This window comes from Sycon ciliatum, chromosome 8 (assembly GCF_964019385.1).
Source record: "Sycon ciliatum chromosome 8, ocSycCili1.1, whole genome shotgun sequence".
Classification (NCBI taxonomy): Eukaryota; Metazoa; Porifera; class Calcarea; order Leucosolenida; family Sycettidae; genus Sycon; species Sycon ciliatum.
This window is the reverse complement of record NC_088650.1, coordinates 29,838,661-29,857,807: the sequence shown is the minus strand read 5'-3', so window position 1 is coordinate 29,857,807 and position 19,147 is coordinate 29,838,661. Positions and strand designations below refer to the sequence as shown.

General features: G+C 46.9%; 1 protein-coding gene across 1 annotated transcript in view; it reads right to left on the bottom strand.

Moving 5' to 3' along the window:
* LOC135822653 (inosine-5'-monophosphate dehydrogenase 2-like) overlaps positions 1-19,147 on the bottom strand; it is a 29,471-nt gene that overhangs the window by 9,100 nt on the left and 1,224 nt on the right. Inside the window, exons 2-12 of the mRNA XM_065335463.1 lie at positions 17,664-17,806; positions 14,644-14,692; positions 9,028-9,103; positions 6,233-6,258; positions 5,804-5,878; positions 5,060-5,171; positions 3,815-3,909; positions 3,122-3,320; positions 2,590-2,672; positions 1,293-1,349; positions 822-855 (exon numbers count right to left, since the gene is read on the bottom strand). Of these exons, the coding sequence (XP_065191535.1) occupies positions 822-855; positions 1,293-1,349; positions 2,590-2,672; positions 3,122-3,320; positions 3,815-3,909; positions 5,060-5,171; positions 5,804-5,878; positions 6,233-6,258; positions 9,028-9,103; positions 14,644-14,692; positions 17,664-17,806 (949 nt within the window). The remainder of the gene's footprint in view (positions 1-821; positions 856-1,292; positions 1,350-2,589; positions 2,673-3,121; positions 3,321-3,814; positions 3,910-5,059; positions 5,172-5,803; positions 5,879-6,232; positions 6,259-9,027; positions 9,104-14,643; positions 14,693-17,663; positions 17,807-19,147) is intronic.

Sequence of the window (19,147 nt, the reverse complement as noted above, 5' to 3'; positions counted from 1 at the left end):
TATCCATCAACAGCAGCTACCGCTCCCGTTGCTACCAACTCGTCATTGGATCCCAAAGACCTTGCCATCAGTGGTTCACATCAAACAGTACTGGCGATCCTTGAAGACAATTAGACATTTCCCTTCTCTGCAAAGGAACAAACATTTTCTCTTCAGAAAGTTTTCGGCTCGAGTGCTTGTTATGTACGGCTCAGATCAGGTACACTTCACTTTGCGAGCAGCGCTCGGTGGCGCTAGCATAGCAAAGTACACGCACGTGACACTCGAGATTACATCATGCACTCTGCGTCGCGACTTGGGACCCGAGTGCCGGGTGCCACTTTTCGAGCTCCCACGCATACATTCGTCGCGACAAAAAAATCACGTAGTCGGGCTCCTTTCAACACCCATAACTCTCTTCTGCCTGCTCTAACTCAGCCCAAATTTTAGATTTGAACTCCTGAAGCTCTGAGCTTTCCGTGGATACCCAATTCGTTAGGGTTTTCCAAAATTTAATTTTCGCCTGACCTCGCTAACAATAGAGTGGTTTCACATCAGTCACATGACCACACGGGCAGCCATGCTGGATTCCCAATCCAGTAAACCCCTGGATCGGTGGGTCATATGATGTCGGCCATGTTGGTTCCACTGTACACAGGACATGATCACTTTCTACACAAAATTAGTCAGATGACCAGGATGTGAAATCACTCTATATAAAATTATAAATCAATAAAAATAAAGAAAAGATGAGCCATACGATCAAGGTGAGGCAGGTGGCTCTACTTCGTGTTAACATTATATATGTTACTAGTACGTCAACATAAGGACAACGAACTTACCATTGCCAGCGATGATCTGGACTCGTGGGAAGTTCTGCACAGCATTTGACAAATCAGCAGAGCATACATAGTCAGTGAAATGAGTGGAGTGGAGGGGAGAGAGAGAGAGAGAGAGAGAAAGAGAGAGAGAGAGAGAAATTACAATTTAGAATCACGAATCGTGTGGCGCAGAGAACTGGGCACACTGTCGATGTAGCATGCCACCATAGCATGCCGCCATATCAGTCTGCACGCATTCACGTGGCAGGCGAACATACCGCATGACTGATCATCCAGAATCTACTGCAGCGCTTTGTATGGTCAGAACACGGTGGTGAACGCACGCCCGACTACTAAACACACACTCTCTGCGCGGCAAACAGTTTGCAAATCAGCACCACAGGCGCGCGCAGATGAGCGCACAGAGGCACAGACATATAAACAGACACATAAACACACACACACACGGGCACGCACAGGAGGTAGGCCTACCTCTCTGATCCACTTGACCATGTTGACCTGATAAATTGAGTTTCCCTGGGAAGAGTCCTGTCCAAACATAAGGATAAAGAAGAAGTTGAGTGTGTTAAGAAAAACACAAACAAAACAATCTGAGACGCAAGTTACCGGATGGAGTGGATGTCGGATATTGTTAATGACCTTGCATATAAAAAGTATGAATGCCGTAAACATCACCACTCAACATGACAACTTGTAAAAGGTTTAGATGTTCTTATTAAATATTTCCAGGCTTCTACAGTCCTGCTCAATGAAATCCAGTCGCAGCACTTAAGTGTGTGCCTTGCACCATTTCGAATTCCAGTGCTCGCAGGTCTAGGGCTGCGCAACGCCCGGCACGTACATGGGTGCATCGACTGGATTTCATTGAGCAGGACTGTAGTTCCAATCGACAGTGGAATAGCTCTGATTAAATTGCTGTCTCCACGAAGATTATTTGACACCACTCGGGAGTACAAAATGCACAGGCCTCAAGATAACAGTCGGGTAGTGCGACAACAAGGCACACAACTGACAGGGGTACTGAGATATTCGACGGCCTTGACACCTAGCCCCAACACATCTACGCAGCGCAAACCAACAACCTAGTCATAACTGAGAACTGATACTGATATATCTTAGTATCATTGCATTCTTGTCTCTTGAGGAAACTAGTCATAATTCAGAGCCATAACCCGTAACGTATTGGTCCTTTGTCTTCTACATGAATACTGTTAAACATGTAATTTTCGGTGTAACTTTAATTTCGGTGATTTCGGTGGAGAAGCCAGGCACCTAAATTTAAATTTCACCTAAAAGGCACTAGAGTATGCACTGTATGTGAACGGAACGCTGCTCACCTAATTCTACATCACACCTGAAACCTGGCAGGTCCCTGGCACCGAAATTTCAATGCACCTAAAATTACATGTTTTACAGTGAATACTATTGGCTCAACATCCCTACTCATAGTATATCCTTTCTGAAGGGTTTGGCAACAGATTGAATACATTATTAATTTATTATTAACGGTTTTGAGTGGAGTTGTATGCCATCTGTGCTGAGCCTATACACGAGATAGTGTCATGCTGAGTTGGGAGCTGCTGTTGTGAACGGCGTAAACGGTGACGCGTGCATGCCACTAACCAGAACGACGACATCCACACAGCAACGGATTGAATACATTAGCGGTTTTGAGTGTAGTTGTATGCAATCTGTGCTGAGCCTATACATGAGATAGTGTCATGCTGAGTTGGGAGCTGCTTTTGTGAACGGTGTGCATGCCACTAACCAGAACGACGACATCCACACCAGCGGCCGCTAGCTTGGTTAGACGCTCCTTGTCGTGTTCCCGCGTGCCGATCGCAGCGCCAACTGGGTGCAGCAGATAACACAGGCGCAGTCATGAACAGGTACATGGATAAACAGGCACATGCATGAACAGGCACATGGATGAACAGGCACATGCATAAACAGGCATATGCATGAACAGGCGCAGGCATGAACAGGCATATTGCATGAACAGGCATATGCATGAACAGGCACATACATGAACAGGCACATACATGAACAGGCATATGCATGAACAGGCATATGCATGAACAGGTACATACATGAACAGGCATATTACTTCAGGGGCCATAATTATGAATAATTCAGGTGATCCTAAATCCAACAATGAGTCCAATTTACGAGATTGAATCAGCTGCTGCTTCCCTTATGGTCGCAAGTCAACTATAGAGAATCCACCCAGGAGCAGTATACAGTTCATAAGCGTACATGTCCTTCACAGTGTAGTGCATCACACAACACGGGCCACTCACCTCGCAACTGTTTCTGCTCGTCTTTGGTTGAAAGCGGGAACTCTCTGTTCTTTTTCAAGTCGGTTCTGGCGATGAGAGAGACGAGGACGCCCTGCTCGTTGATGATCGGTAGCTTTCCTTTCCTGGATTCCTGCATGATCTGATTAGCTTCTGGAAGTTTGCAACCAGCCTTAGCCGTTACCAGGTCTCTGGTCATGAACTGGGAGAAGAGAGAAAGGAGGTATTAGCAGTACTTCACCACCACAGGCTTGAACGCAATAGAAAACTTGAAATGAGCAAGGACAGTGGGGGGGGGGGGGGGGGGGAGTGCAGGGCACATGGGCACAGGCATTGTGCACAAGAATGCATATGTGCTAGCACATGGCACACGCTCTCATATGCACAGCACTATCAGGGCTGGCAAGGCACAATAAAAACAGCAACAGCAACAGCAGCAGCAGCAGCAGCAGCAACATCAATTGCCTCCCAACAACAGATTCTGCTTAGGCAAAAGATCTCTTCCCTGCTGCTAAACTGAATCTGCTCATGCACGAGCCACGCTCATCCGTACACCTAGTCTGCCCACTGCTAATCATGCAATTTCGTTAACCAAGCATTCCAAACCCTCCATATGATGTAAGTCTCACTCTAGTATCTCTCATTGGCCACACAGGCCATCGCGAGAATAAATATTTGAAACAGTGAACGGCCTACCTCAGTGACTGAACGGTTGTGCTGGGATGGGGGCACAAAGTCGATGTCACGGGAAGTGACTAAACCAATCAATTTACCGCCGATCTTGCCAGAGTCTAATAAAAAACAGAGTCAGCAGCAGAAGCAACAGCAGTGGAAACAGTCATAAAAAGGTGTACGCAAGAGGTAAACCAAAAAAAGGTGTACTACATTGCAGTTACATTACCGTATTATCTCTAATATAAGCACGGTCCTTTATTTTTTCAATGTACCTCCGCCCCGTGCTATTAATGGAGACGTTCCTTTATTGGAGACTGTTCCATTATTATTTCAACCTCATTTCAGAGGCACGTTGCCATGCCAAATTCATGTCAGACACAAACATTTCAGGGTTTTTTCGCCGGTACAGATAATGAATTTACACAGTGTGCTTATAATGGAGACTGAGCACTTTATTTTTTGAATGCCGCCCCAAGGTGTTCTATTATTGGAGACGTGCTATTATTGGAGACTGTGCTTATATTAGAGATAGTACGGTATCCAGTGTCGTAACAATAACTGTGATCCATTGCCATCACTCCTACTGTTATACATGTACATGGGTGATATGAAGAGTGCGCAACTGGATGATCCCTCATGAGCCCCCCCCCCCCCCTTTATACGGTCTTGATCATAGAAGTCAGTAGGTAGTGTAGTTCTGTACACACGCACGCACGCACACACATACACACACACACACGCACTAGTTGCTCACTGCCAAAACTGGTCACGTGGGTCTCCCCGGGAGAGGGGAGAGAGACTCAAAAGGAATCTTGGAAAGATGACTCAATTGGCTATTGAACCGCTCAACGGCCAACACCCCCAAAATCCCCAAAACTCTGGGTGGACTTGAAAATGATCCCACTCATGGGCTCACCACACAGTAAGTGGGTGAGGCCAAGGCGCAGAAAAAAGACTGACGGCATCAGGGTATCCGCCCCGGGATCCACTTGCAGTTACCCTTGCCCCCAGTGAAGGTAATACTTGCAACTAGTGTGGGTGGCTAAATCAGAGTGGATCTGATATGAGCTTCACTAGCACCATTGATTACACAAGAGTTAATCTAGCCACACACACACACACACACCACACCACACACACACCACACACACCACACACACCACACACACACACACACACACACACACACACACACACACACTGCTGCTGCCATGTGAGAGTTTGAACAAGAGAGGAGCATGACGGTGGCCGCGGCGCAACACTTACCAGTCACTGGGAATCCGGAGAAGCCGTACTTCTCCTTGAGCTCCAGAATGTTAGCCACCGTGCAGTCCGCGCTGATCACGACAGGGTCCATGATGAAGCCTTGCTCGTATTTCTACGCGTGAGCGCGTATACAAACAGACACGCAGCAAACACAAACACAAGATCAACACAATCAGCAAAAAAATAGCAGCAACAGATCAAGTGCTCAACAAGTTGTCTCCAAGCCAATATATCCAAAAACATTGGCAACATTACAAATAGATCAACAGCCACGCGACATTGGAAATGACTGAAAGCGTTAACCCTGCTCATTAATTTTTTTTAAATTTCATTGGAGTACAATAATGGGTGCGTAGGTGCTACGTCCATGGCGAGTCACTAGGAGCGACTGACTGCTTGCTTTCTCATAGAGCTTCTTCATTTCCGGCGAGTGATAACGGATTTGGCAGTTTATAGTGGCACGTGAAAGATACCAGAAAGTACTTACCGGTAGCTGACCATGGTGGTAATATCATCGGAATGAATGCCCAGATGCTGAACGACAGGTCTCAATAATAAAATCAAGTTTTTATCTGATTTTACTGAGCGAAAGCATTGCCGTTTTCTTTTGTTTCACCTCCGCGCGGGTGTACTGTAGAATCAGGTGACCAGCCTACCCTTCACATACAGGGTGTACTCTAGCGACTTTAAGATGTAAAAATTACACCGAAAATAACGTGTTCTATAGACTACGCTACTACTCACTTTGACCTTCCTGACTTCAGCGGCTTGCCGGTCGGCATCCATGTTAGCATGGATGATACCAATACCACCCATCAGCTGTATGCGGAGACAGCACGGAAACAAGCAGCACAACACAACTCACCATGCTGGCATACACTACATATCCGCCCCTTAACGAACACGCACGTCCCGTGTTCCCATTGCAGCAGTACGATTTAGGCGCTGCACAATACGCTAGGCAGAGGAGGTAAGCAGGATTAGAGTCAGCAAAGTCCGACATAACTTTAGACAGGGTATATCTCAATACTATCATAAGCCCACCTGACACTGCAATAACGGTATCAGCTCACACTAGTCATACTATTAGTATATCGTAGGCGGTTCAGTTGCACGCATACCGGCATGCTAGCATCTATGCAGTGCACTTAGTCAGGTTCTACTAGTACTTACAGCCATTGCTGTTGCCATGGGAGCCTCTGCAGCGAACACACATACATAAGAATACAGAGCATTGCATGGTAAGCCCGTCATTCCTTATACGCGCACATACGTGCACGCACGCAACAGCTATTGAACCGCCCAACGGCCGACACCCCCTGATCTTAACTCTAGGCGGACTTGGAAACGATCCCACTTATGGGATCACCACACGTCAGTCAGTGGGCGAGGACTAGGTGCAGAAAAAGGATTGACCCTCCGGGAATCCAACTACATTCACCCCTGTCCCCAGTGAAGGTAATACTTGCTACACTACTAGTACTAGTGTGGGTGTTCAAATCAGAGTGGATCTGATAAAAGCTCCACTAGTAGGGACTTCAATTGAAAAACCAAATTCGCGAGTTTCGCATAAAACGCTAGTTTTTCTAAACCGGGAAGGTGTGAGAAACAACCTGTGAAAATTTGAACCCAAAATTCCAAGGCAATCTAGAGTTATAGTCGATTGAAGATCGGAAAACGGGGGAGAAAGTAGTCACAGAAGTAAATGCAAGTATGTATGTGAGCCGTGTGGTTTCCGTCCAGCACTGCACTATCTGGTACATACATGGCGATACAGGATGTGTGCATGCATGCAGTGTGCACGCATGCCGTGCGCGCCTACTTGCACAAGTCACACGTTTTCACCGTCACTGCTTCTACAGCGTGCGCGCAGTTCACTCGATTTTTTTCGTCTACCACCAGGAAATCGCCGTGGGCTGGTTTCTGTGATCATCTTCCTTCTACCGTGATAAAGCGCGAGCCTCAATGTTCTAGAATCCTCTTGGTTTAGGCTAATTCGAGGCCGCTGAACACGAAAATCGGGTGTTCTTCGTGGGGCCGAGTACGGATCTGGTCGAAATTAGTACTTCGAAGTGCATCCGCGCAAGCGCAGAGGCATTATTTTTGGAAGCATGGCATGTGTGGCACCATTGGAAAGGTAATGACCTCAGCTACCTAAAAATAGCATCGACAAGGCCGAAAAGGCCGCGGGAGAAGATACTTGGGCCTCGAACTGCATCTCGAACTGCAGTCACGAGGCGCCCATTCACTTTGTACAGGCGAGCTGTGACTGCACTTTTCGCTTTTCTGTGACCGGAACTGAACTCCCTACCACTAGCACCACTGATAACACAAGCACTAATCTAGCTAGAAGTAGTCCATGGTTAACCGGTATGTACGTATAGTTCATATAGAAAGTATATGAACCCTGAAACCAACAAAGGTGGCAGGTACAGCATTACACCTTCAAGCAGCCGAGCCCGTTGGCAACAGACCCAACACTATCTGGCATTAGTGTACCCACCAGCCGGATCTAGCTGGCACCCCCCCCCCCCCCCCACACACACCCACATGCACCCACCCACACCTACACACGTGTATATACATACTTATACATACTGTTGAGTTCGAAACAGGACTACTGACGACATATCCAGACATTACAACGGGAACAGGTAGGTTGGGGGAACGACATTTATTATACTAGTAGACGACGAGACAAGAGACCAAGACGAACGAAACGACTACATTGAAGAGTGAGGAAAAGAGAGAGTGAGATCAAGTCTAAACGGCAAGATAAAGGGCCTGGGTAGCTATGGCAAATATGGGCGCGCAAGTAGCTACCCAGGCCAACGGAGCAAAAGGAGACAAAAGGTGCGTACGCAAGGGCATGCAGGCCAGCTAGAAATGTACGGGAGGTGGTACCTAACATACCACCCCTCCATGAAAAAAATCCCGCGTCCTCGCGGAGAGAAAAAAAAAAAGAGAGGAAAAGATTTTAAAAAAATGAACTGGAGGAGAAAACACACACACACACACACACACACATACTGCACGCGCGCATGGATCTCACGAAAGTGTGTACTAAAATGCACTCGTACAGATCATTCCTGTACTACTTATTGTGTGAAATAACAATTGGAGTTTGACGAGGAACGTGAATTACTAGTATTTTGCACGGCTAATACAGCCTAGTTACACTTTTGCTAAACATCCAAAAATTAGAGCGTGGCTCACCATGATCGGACCCCTAACTTGGTTATGTTTTACGAACACACGCGCGCGCACACACTACAAAAAATTCACGAAAATAAATTTGACGAAGAAGCATACAAAAAAAAGAAAGAGAGAAAGGTAGCTGACCTGCATGGCTTGAACGAGAATAGACGAGGTAAGGTTGGCGTAGGAGAGACGAGGTTGATAGAGACGAGACGAGGTTGGCGTAGGAGAGACGAGACTGACATGGACGAGACGAGGTTGACATAGACGAGACGAATGGCGGTTGAGGACGGCTGGGCATGGGATGATCTCAGGGTCGTGGGTCGATCAATAATCGGGCGCCAATGTTGAGTTCGAAACAGGACTACTGACGACATATCCAGACATTACAACGGGAACAGGTAGGTTGGGGGAACGACATTTATTATACTAGTAGACGACGAGACAAGAGACCAAGACGAACGAAACGACTACATTGAAGAGTGAGGAAAAGAGAGAGTGAGATCAAGTCTAAACGGCAAGATAAAGGGCCTGGGTAGCTATGGCAAATATGGGCGCGCAAGTAGCTACCCAGGCCAACGGAGCAAAAGGAGACAAAAGGTGCGTACGCAAGGGCATGCAGGCCAGCTAGAAATGTACGGGAGGTGGTACCTAACAATACTTATACACACCGTGTACACCTGTCGCACCAGATGCATGCAAATCACCCACGCACACGCACACACACACATCTACACACCCACACCCACGCGTATACACACACAGTTTACCTGTGACTGTGTCCATTGGAGAGCTGACAAATGGAGCCTTCAGGACAATGTCCTTGGTCAGCTTGGTGGAGAGATCCTACGAGCAGCAACCAAGATTAAAACAGTCGAAAAAGGCTGTGCGTTCAACCGGCACTTTCCACCTTCATGCAACATGACATCATGTGTGAACGGCTTGCAAGACGGAGTTTCCACTCGAGTCCCCGCTGGCAAGGTTCTAGGTACGCTACATTTAAAAAAGATGCAAACTACATGTACCGTAAAGTCTTGTATAAAAGCCGCACTTGAATAGAAGCCGCCCTCGAATAGAAGCCGCAATTTTGGGCCCATCAAATCACACACAAGCCTGGTTTTAGTGTTGACATACATGGAAATACCTGTCTCATATAGAAGCCTGCAAAATTTCACCAAGAAAGTCACAGAAGCCGCGGCTTTTATACAAGACTTTACGGTATGTAAGACTGAGAAAGCTTCTAGGTGTGTGCATCCAAGTCGCTAAGAAAAACCCTATCACTAACTGAAACCAATATCCGGAGGCCATTTACTGTCATAGATGTAGAGCTACAAGCACATGTACTGTAAAACCGGAAAGTCTAACGAGTCACAAAGTCTAACGTTACAAACAACAAATTGTTTTTCGTTATTTGAAAAAGAAAAAACCCGTTATGGCTGGATGTCTGTGTAAAGATGCGCATACAGATGGGTGGCTAGGTAGCTTTCTGCACGTAATCATGCCAAAATTACAAAACGTTAAACTTTTTGGTCGTTAAACTTTCCGGTTTTGCAGTATCTTTTTTCTCTCTGATAGAACGCCATGTTTGGGCACCATAGAATTGACAAAACTCCTTCAAAGTGCCTAAACATGTACTGTAGAAATTGATATTGATTTCCTCATTCACTTAGGCCTCGTTTAGGCCACACGTTTTTATTTCTATGTTTCTCGTCACCCGCGCGCATACGATTCAGGAGTCTGGAAGAAAAAAGAAAAAAAAAACTGTGCTGCACTGACTGCGCATGTGGACCAGCACACTCATGCACAGGTACATAATGTGGCCTGGCCTGCGCGACACATGATGCAAGGACGGTATTTTTTGTGCGCAATCTAGCTGCACATGCACAGATTGTGACAGAAGTTCCACATACTAGTTGCTAACTATGGATGCTATTTTGCATGGTGTGTTGGTGGATTTTAGTGTGAACAAAGGTCTAATAAACTTTTTTTTATTTTTTTCCACCTCTCGCATACGTTTTTAGATTTTCAGGTGACGAGAAACATAAAAATAAAAACGTGTGGCCTTACACGACAACGATTGAAAAACGTTCTTGTCAAAAACGTTTTCAAAAGAATACGCTTCCACAGATTTTGATAAGAGCGTTTACACGACAACGCTGAAAAACGTTTCAAACGAAAAACGGCCTTCAAAGTGTTTTTCAATCGTTTTCGTTCCGTTTCGTTCTCGAGTAAACGGCAAAAACGTTTTACTAGTACGAGCCTTGTACTCAAAACATGCCGCCGCCAGCCTGCACCAGGCCACGTGACCATTGCGCGCCGAAAACGTGTTGCAGTGTACACGATTATCGTTTTCGTGTAAACAGCAAAAACGTTTCGAAAACGATTGAAAAACGTTTTTCAATCGTTGTCGTGTAAATGAGGCCTTAGGCTCAACATCCGAGTTCATTCCGGACACCCCTGGAATTCTGAAAAAGTTGTGAAAAGACATCGATATGAAGAACACACCCTGACGGAGTCGATGGCCTCTACTGGTGCAGCCCCGTCGTAAAAGTAAGAAATTAGAACCGGTGCATTGTCCCCCCAAATGTGAACATGCGACGAGTACCTGCGCAGCAAAAGAGCCGACACCATGAGGTCTCAAATGATGATCGGCTACACCAATTCATGGCACTGTGACTGTGCACAGTGTCCACGAAACTTCGTTGACGGCCACCGTGAATTACAGGTCCACAACATGCTTGTCACTGGCGACACGAGCCAAGATGCGTACAGATGTCTGACGCACACAGCGCACCATGAATGTTCGGCATGCGGTGGAAATCACGAAATATGTCGCATATCCACTATGGACCACGCACGTACAGGTGTCTGCATGGAAATATTCCGAGGTGTGCGCGAGGAAGATGTGCGCCTTTCCTCTTGCCCGCCTCGTTCAATGTTGGTGGTAGACGTCTGTCTCTTGTTGCGAGTGTGAATCACCATGGTGGGCAGACGGGTGGCCATTACACAGCTCGACTGTATCGCCATGGTTGTGTGTGGAGTGCAAATGACAGTGCAGTGTCGTTGACAGAGTCCATTGTTGACCATACCAATGTGTGCCTTGCAGCACAACTGCGCTATGTTGGAACCATGGGCCATCTCCCCATGGGGGTCGCCGCCGCAATTCACCGACTGGGTGCGGCAAGCACCATCGTCGCCGTCGCCGCAGACACCCGTACTTCCACCCGCACCACCGACGCCCGGGATTATCAGGCCGGCACGCCTGAACGCCGCGCGTCGCCAACTCGCCTTACCGCCACGCCCTCCGTCAGCGGAAGAACTAATCACGGCCATCCGAAATCGACTCAACATACGCACGTACCGACCTCCGCGACGACACCATACACACAACCTCCGACGACCACGCCCGCAACCTCGACCACGACCACGACCAATACGCCCGACTCGACACCGATACTATGACGCCGACGTTCTGCCACCGCACCGGCTTGCCATGCCGACCATGCTCCGCCACGCGCCGTACCGCCACTGGACTGGCCCTCCACCCAATCGTCGTCCTCGCCACGTGTTCCCTCGTCGGGGTTCGGTCTATGACCACTCCACCCGTTGGTTTGTCTGGTGATGCCCTGGTCCTGATTGTCTGTCTAATGTTGTCCTAATCGTTTTTCGTGCCGACTTGTAGCCATTGTGTTCCCCTTGCCATGTTGTGTTTGCGTTGTTGTTGTTGTTGTTGTTTTGTGGGTGCGTTTCTTTTTCTTCGTTTTCTATTGAACTTGCGGGTTCTACCATTTGCGTGTGCGGCTTTTTGTGTCTTGTGGGCCTTAGTCTGTTTGTCCCGATGATGTTGCTAGCGCGTTAACTCTTTTCTGAGCGAATGTGCAACTGAGGATTGTCTCATTCACGAATAATTCTTTGATGTCGCTTCCTCGCAGATCGACGGATTTCGCCTCTCCATATAAGTTCCTTGTCATGTGCAACGTGCCGTGCCAGTGGTTGTGGCGTATTTGCACCACCACTGAACCCTTATGTCCTGCGCTGTGTGTCCATCTGCAGTATCCATGTGCACAATGTATTCTCTGGGAGGCAGCCACGGGCCCGTGGACGTGGACGAGACATGGCGAGGTAAGGAGCAGTGTGTGTGAATATCCCCATTCATGCATTCTGCCTACACAGTTCCACCTCGGTGTCTGCAACATCGACCTGTGCTAAATCGTTGGACAAGGACAATTTTCCAAAACCCGCAACTGCTGTATATAACACCCTTATTTCGGTGTAATTTAAATTTCGGTAACTTCCATACTGGTCCTAGATCACCTAATTTAACATTTTAATACACCTAAATTTGCCGAAATACCAAAATATGTAAAAATCATGAAAATCACTGTCAAATTAAAAAAATCAACTTGTATACATGTACTGTATACATGCACTGGTATAGTACATTGTACATACATGTACTGGTATAGTACATTGTACATACATGTACTGGTATACATATGCGCTGCCTCCATCTTGTCGCCTGGCCGGATCGCCTGCTTTGTTTCGCGCTCACACACAGTCTCATTCAGGGTTCCCGGTTCCCAGTAAAAAGGCAACATTGCCTGTTGGGAAATCCCTTACAAAATAAGAAAATGTAGAAAGGAAAAGGAAATATAGATACGAGTTGAGAGTAACTCTCCATCACTGTAACCAGATATTATATACAGTCAGAAAGTGCAACAACTAGGCACAAAACTGACAGAGTACTGATACATTCGACGTCCTGACACCTAGCTTCAACACATCTCCGTAGCGCTAACCGACAACCCTCTTTGGTCTTTCCATAACATTGAACCTTCCAAGTTGGAAGGCTGTCGGTTAGCGCTACGGAGATGTGTTGAAGCTAGGTGTCAGGACGTCGAATGTATCAGTACTCTGTCAGTTTTGTGCCTAGTTATTGCACTTTCTGACTGTATATAGTATCTGGTTACAGTGATGGAGAGTCACTCTCCACTCCTATCTATATTTCCTTTTCCTTTCTACATTTATTATTGGCTCAACATCCGAGTTTCAAAATAAGAAAAAAATAATAATAATTATGTTGAGCCTAGCCGGAGATATTAGTGCAAGAGTGTTTTTTTTTGTTTTTTTGGTGCCATGCATACCGAATTTATCCTTACACCGAAAGGTCAGGGGTTGGCTTTTAGGGCCTGGTCAGACTGCGGCAAATTTTGGTTGCCTGACGAAAACAGAAAAGCGTCCAGAATTAGAATCGCGATCACACTACACACGTGGGGAGAATGAAAATTCAAACTTCATTTCGAGCGTCAAGTGGTAATTTCCACGAACGACGTCAAATTCCTTCACCTTGGGGATCACCAACACCTTCAGTGCAATCCTTGCCACCATCCTTATCAGTTTTGTTGTTGTCCGTGGCCAATTAGCTCCTTGATATCGAGATGAAAAAATAAGTGAATATCAGCGTCAATGGCGTATCAGCGTCAAACTCCTGTTGGAGCGGAAAAGCGTGGACCGTTCTTGCTTTTTTTTGGAGCGTCAACTCCCGCTTTTGCCGCTCTGGCGGCAAGTTACTATGGAGATTCGGATAATAATCCTAGGATTATTTCGATTTTGCCGCAGTCTGACCAGGCCCTTACCGAAATTTTACAACACCGAAAATAAGGTGATACTGTAGAGGCAGAAATTTTCGTCGGTCAATAATTTCGTTCAACTCCAAAGAAAAGGAGTTTGTCCGGTTGAAATTTTCGTCCATGGATCATGAGAGTGTATAGAAAAGCTGGACAAATCGATATTCGTCCTACATTTAATTTAGTCCAAAAGCTCCTTGGACGAAAAAGACGAAATTAAATTCCAGACGAATATTTCTGCTTGTAGAGTATAGAGTAGTTAACTTGCCGATGTGTGCGGGCCATAAGCTCGCATCGGTGGTATGCAATGGCTGAACGCTTCACAACCTCCGTCTGTTGCCTAAACACGCATTCTTCTGCCTTCTCCCTGCGTTCGTGTCCAGGTCGCCATAGTTTCAGTCGCCACTCATCACTTGGCCATTAAAACAGCGTCGACAGCATTCATGCAATTAAAAATGTTTCGTCCGCAAGCCAATGTGTTGAATTAAGTCTGCTGAAGTGCTATTGCACAACATGTCCGTGTTTGTTCTCCTCTGTGCGCGCACGCGCGTGTGTGTGTGTGTGCGCGCGTACATGTATTCATCTTCCTTTGTGTGCGCATGCGTGCGTGCGTGCGTTCATTTATGTCTTCCCTTGTGCGTGTGTTGGGGGGGGGGGGGGGGAGAGGTGTGCGGTGGTCTCACTGGCCCCGTCACTGACGACAGAGATGTCCCACACACGGTGTCATCATGTAACAAAACCAAACAAGAACAAACCTACCACTTCATTTGCCTCAAAATCAATATATCCCGGCAGCAGAATGAAGTCACTGCAGATCAAAGCAAACGCACAAGCCAAACATGCATGGAGACCGTCAAACATAAAAATAATAACAATACACGTTCCGGGGAACCATATCATGATACACGTTCTGGGTAACCATCCTGCGCCAAAGAGGGCGTGTGCACAGTCCTGCACATACAGCTATGGCCAAAGAAATGCGACCCGCGGGCAGAAAAGAGCGCCAAGGCCCATGCGACCCAGGATGGGGCTTTAGACCGTGCATGATGTAATTGAAATGGAACTGCGGCGTTGCTGTGGACTAAGTGTGCACGGTGTGAGGACCGCAGTGTGCTAAGTGTGCTAAGATCACACTTAGCATGTCCTTGCGTGGAACTTGCATTCGCTCGAAGGCAAAAATGAGTACGGATTCACTGCACGATGTGCAATGCGTGTACACAAGGTATGTGTTGTATGCAATGTCAATGTGTGAAACGTTCACAAGGATTAATGTGGCTTGAGGAACACATATGATAGATCTACTACTTCGAAGTACAGTGCGTATCGGCTATAGCGTGGTCGTGTAAAAGAATATACTGCCTACAAGAATGACCTCTCATATTTTCATAATCATAACATGGGTTTCAAGTGAACATTTTTTCTTACAAGCAATATTATCGCATTGTAGAATATATCGGTCCTAGGAATGGTTTTGTGTAGCAAAACATACCAGATTAGTACAAAGTGTATCGCCTGTAGTAATAACATTTGTCCAATGCAGTTCTGATCCGACTCGCATTGCATCGTAGTGTTGCAGGTTCAACTGTTGCTGTCATGTACATGACTGTATCTCATGCTGCATAGCCACATGGCAAGTGTATGGGACTATGAACACCCGCATGCACAGCAGAGATACGTTGTATGTATGATGGCCATCATGTCTCTGCGCACATGCATCTGACATGTCACACTTGATTTATCGTGTGTAAGAAATATCGGAAATAAGAATAGAAAGTCGTTCTTCAAACACCCACGCTATAACCGATACCTACTGTACATGTAAAAAAAAGTAAAGTTAATTGGATTCGCGGCCGCATCACCGATGTGTCGAGGAACACATCAAGCAAAGACGTTCGCATCGGTGGGCCACCACTTCGTTCATATATCCCAGTGTCGAATGCAGACCTCACAAGTGAGTTAGGGGAGAGGGAATAGGTCTCCCAACACAACAGGTGTGTAACAGCATTATTATTGAGGCTATAACCCCATAGACCACATCCTTGTTACCCTCACTCCAGAGAACGTGAGTACCCAGTTCACCATGGGTGTCGGCACAGCTCATTGCATGTAACGTGGTACTCACCCACATCACTGGGATTGAGAGAGAGAGAGAGAGAGAGAGAGAGAGAGAGAGAGAGAGAGAGAGAGAGAGAGAGAGAGAGAGAGAGAGAGAGAGAGAGAGAGAGAGAGAGAGAGAGAGAGAGAGAGCACTAAACACACTCCCTGTTGCCAGCGCAGGTTTTGAACGTGGAACCTCAGGATTCGCAGGCAAGCCTACACACCAATCGGCCATATGCGCAGGTCTACACTTTTCGATGGATTTTGAACATGAAATCAGCTCTTCTGCCTCCACCAAGTCACATGGTTTCAGATCCTCAGAGGTGTGTATGTGTGTATGTGTGTGTGTGTGTGTGTGGTATGTGTGTGTGTGTGGTATGTGTGTGTGTGTGTGTGTGTGTGTGTGTGTGTGTGTGTGTGTGTGTGTGTGTGTGTGTGTGTGTGTGTGCGTGTGGTGTGCCTCTCTTGCGACGTGCGTATACATGGTACATGGTGTGGTGTGTGTTGTGCCTCTCTTGCGACGGGCGTATACAGTGGTCCCTCTATAATCCGGCACCATTTGTGCCACGAAAATCTGCTGGATTAGGGAGGGTGCTGGATTAACAAATCTGATTTACTGCTGCAATGTACATGAAGAGGACATTTTGGCTACTGAAAATTGTGCTGGTTTATCGAGGGTGCTGGATTATAAAGTGCCGGATTAGAGAGGGACGACTGTACATGGTACAATCATGGTGTGGTGTGTGTGTGGGGGGGGGGGGCATGCATGTGCGCGCGTACGTGCGTGTGTGTGAGGGGGGGGGGGGGGGGGGCATGCATGTGCACGCGTCCGTGCGTGTTATGTGTGTGTGTGTGTGGGGGGGGGGGGGGGGGGTGCATGCATGCATGTGTGTGAGTGTGATACATGGTATGGTATGTGTGAACTGATCTTTCACAAGCTGAAAGATGCATTAGAGAGCAGTCTCAGGACCTGGTTACTATTGTGACTTGCGTTCCAAAAAAGGCCAGGACCCCAGAGAATAATATTACTACTCAACAACTCAAGTTTTTTTCTGTCTATTGAATGACGTGATGACATACAATACAAGGGCTAGTCTGCTACGTCCTAAATCTACTACACGTACTGACACGTAAACAAGCACTGCCAATAGCAGGAGTCATTCGCTGCTATGAAATAATCACGAGTACTAGTATGACGTGTATGGTTTCATTGTAGCTACGTCCAGTCATATTGCACAAGCACGAATAAAATAGTGTACAGTATTCTCAAACAAACATGGCAGACCTCCGAGATACCGTCATGCTACAACCAGTGTAGTTACACAAGTTGAGAATAAGAAAATGAGAACGCACAGACTAAAGGGCGCTCGAGATGGATCGGCACTGGCATGGGACGATATTTCCAACAGCGAGACTGAACTGGCCTGGGACCTTCGAGAAATAATTTTGGACAGATTTTTACTGCTACTTTTTTTATCAGTAACGCCAAGTTCGCTTTCGTGCAGCACATTTTCGTACGATCAACCACGCGAGGAGAAAACTTCCATGGATTCATTGACATAAGCATTTATACAAAAACGATTGAATTACTTCAAGTGTAAGGACAAGGCTTTGTAATACTAAATTTCGCAACCAAGAGTTTTATTCATTCGTGAGACAGAGTTCAACTATAAAATACTTACTTGTAAGTGAGTCCTTCGTGCTTCGCCACGAATTCTCCGCAAGAGAGCCCATCCACAGGGATGAAATTAGGATCGTCTGTACCACTGGCCATCGTGCTGGGTAGTAGAAGCCTCCAAAACACACGCCTTACAAGAGACAGCCACTGGACAACAGAGCAAACAACTCGTTGCAGTTACTTTCAAAGAGAAAGATCGAAGCTCTTGACCATGATGCACGTAAAAATGCTGCCTCGATATCAGCAGTGGCACCACGGCCGGACACGCACACACACGCGCGCGCGTGGCGCTGGCCTGGCTCCTATAGGCCTAGCCTCTGTTTTTTTGTTTTGCACGTGCACTTGGTTTGTACATGATGTGTGTGCGTGCTGATCGGGGAGTCGTAAGTTTACCACGCCTTGGCAGGCGACTGTGATGTGCCATGTGATACGCTGGATATTCCGCGCGATCCTCATGCATCATACGCCTCTATATCTACATGATCTACGCGCTCGCTCTGTCCCTCCAGGAAATCGCGATTCCACGGATGCAACAAATTTCGCGATTTTGGCCCAAACCCGCGATTTTCAGGAAAATCCGCGATTTCCCGTGTTTTTTGTTGTTTTCTGCACTATATCTCACATTTTTATGCACTTTTCACGCAGTGCTTTCCATGATCCAGTAGGTTATTTGCACAGTCAGCAGCAGTAGATCTACTCGTACTACCGAGTAGATATGCGATGCAACAAATTTCGTGATTTGGCCCAAATCCGCAATTTTCTGCAAATAATTCCGCGGATTCCTGGCAAGTTCTGCATCATTCCGCACTTTTCTTCGCATTTTTTGTTGTTTTCTGCCGCAATTTCTTGCGCAAGTTTTCGAGAGTTTTTTCCGCAAATTCCCGCAGGGACAGTATGGTATATCGCTCACGTGTACTCTTGTACCATAGTACCTGCCCTGGGCATGGGGCCAGGGCATGGGACCGGGGTTATGAACTCTTGCAGCATGGTGGTACAGTCAGAAGCATGCTAGCCAGGGAGTCGTCAAATACCGGTATGTTCGACGACTCCCTGACTCCCTGAGTAAGAGGGACGGTGAGGCTGAATCTGCCCGATGCTAATATTAATATGGTTTTGTATTCACTTTGTCAAAGCCGACACCTACAGTTGTACAAACCAATGCCTTTCGATCATTCTGTTCTGGATCGATCCATGGAAGGGAGTGCCTGTAGCCTCACCAGCACTGCTACTATCTGTGAGTGTGGCGACCACCATTCATTGTCTTGTCCTGTCTCTCACCCTATCTCTCTCTGTCTCTCTCTCTGTGTCTCTCTCTGTGTCTCTCTCTCTCTCTCTCTTGTCTCTCTCTCTGTCTCTCTCTCTCTGTCTCTCTCTCTGTCTCTCTCTCTCTCTGTCTCTCTCCGTCTCTCTCTCTCTGTCCTCGTTCTCTCTCTCTCTCTCTCTTCCTCTCTCTCTCTCTCTCTCTCTCTCCTCTCTCTCTCTCTCTCT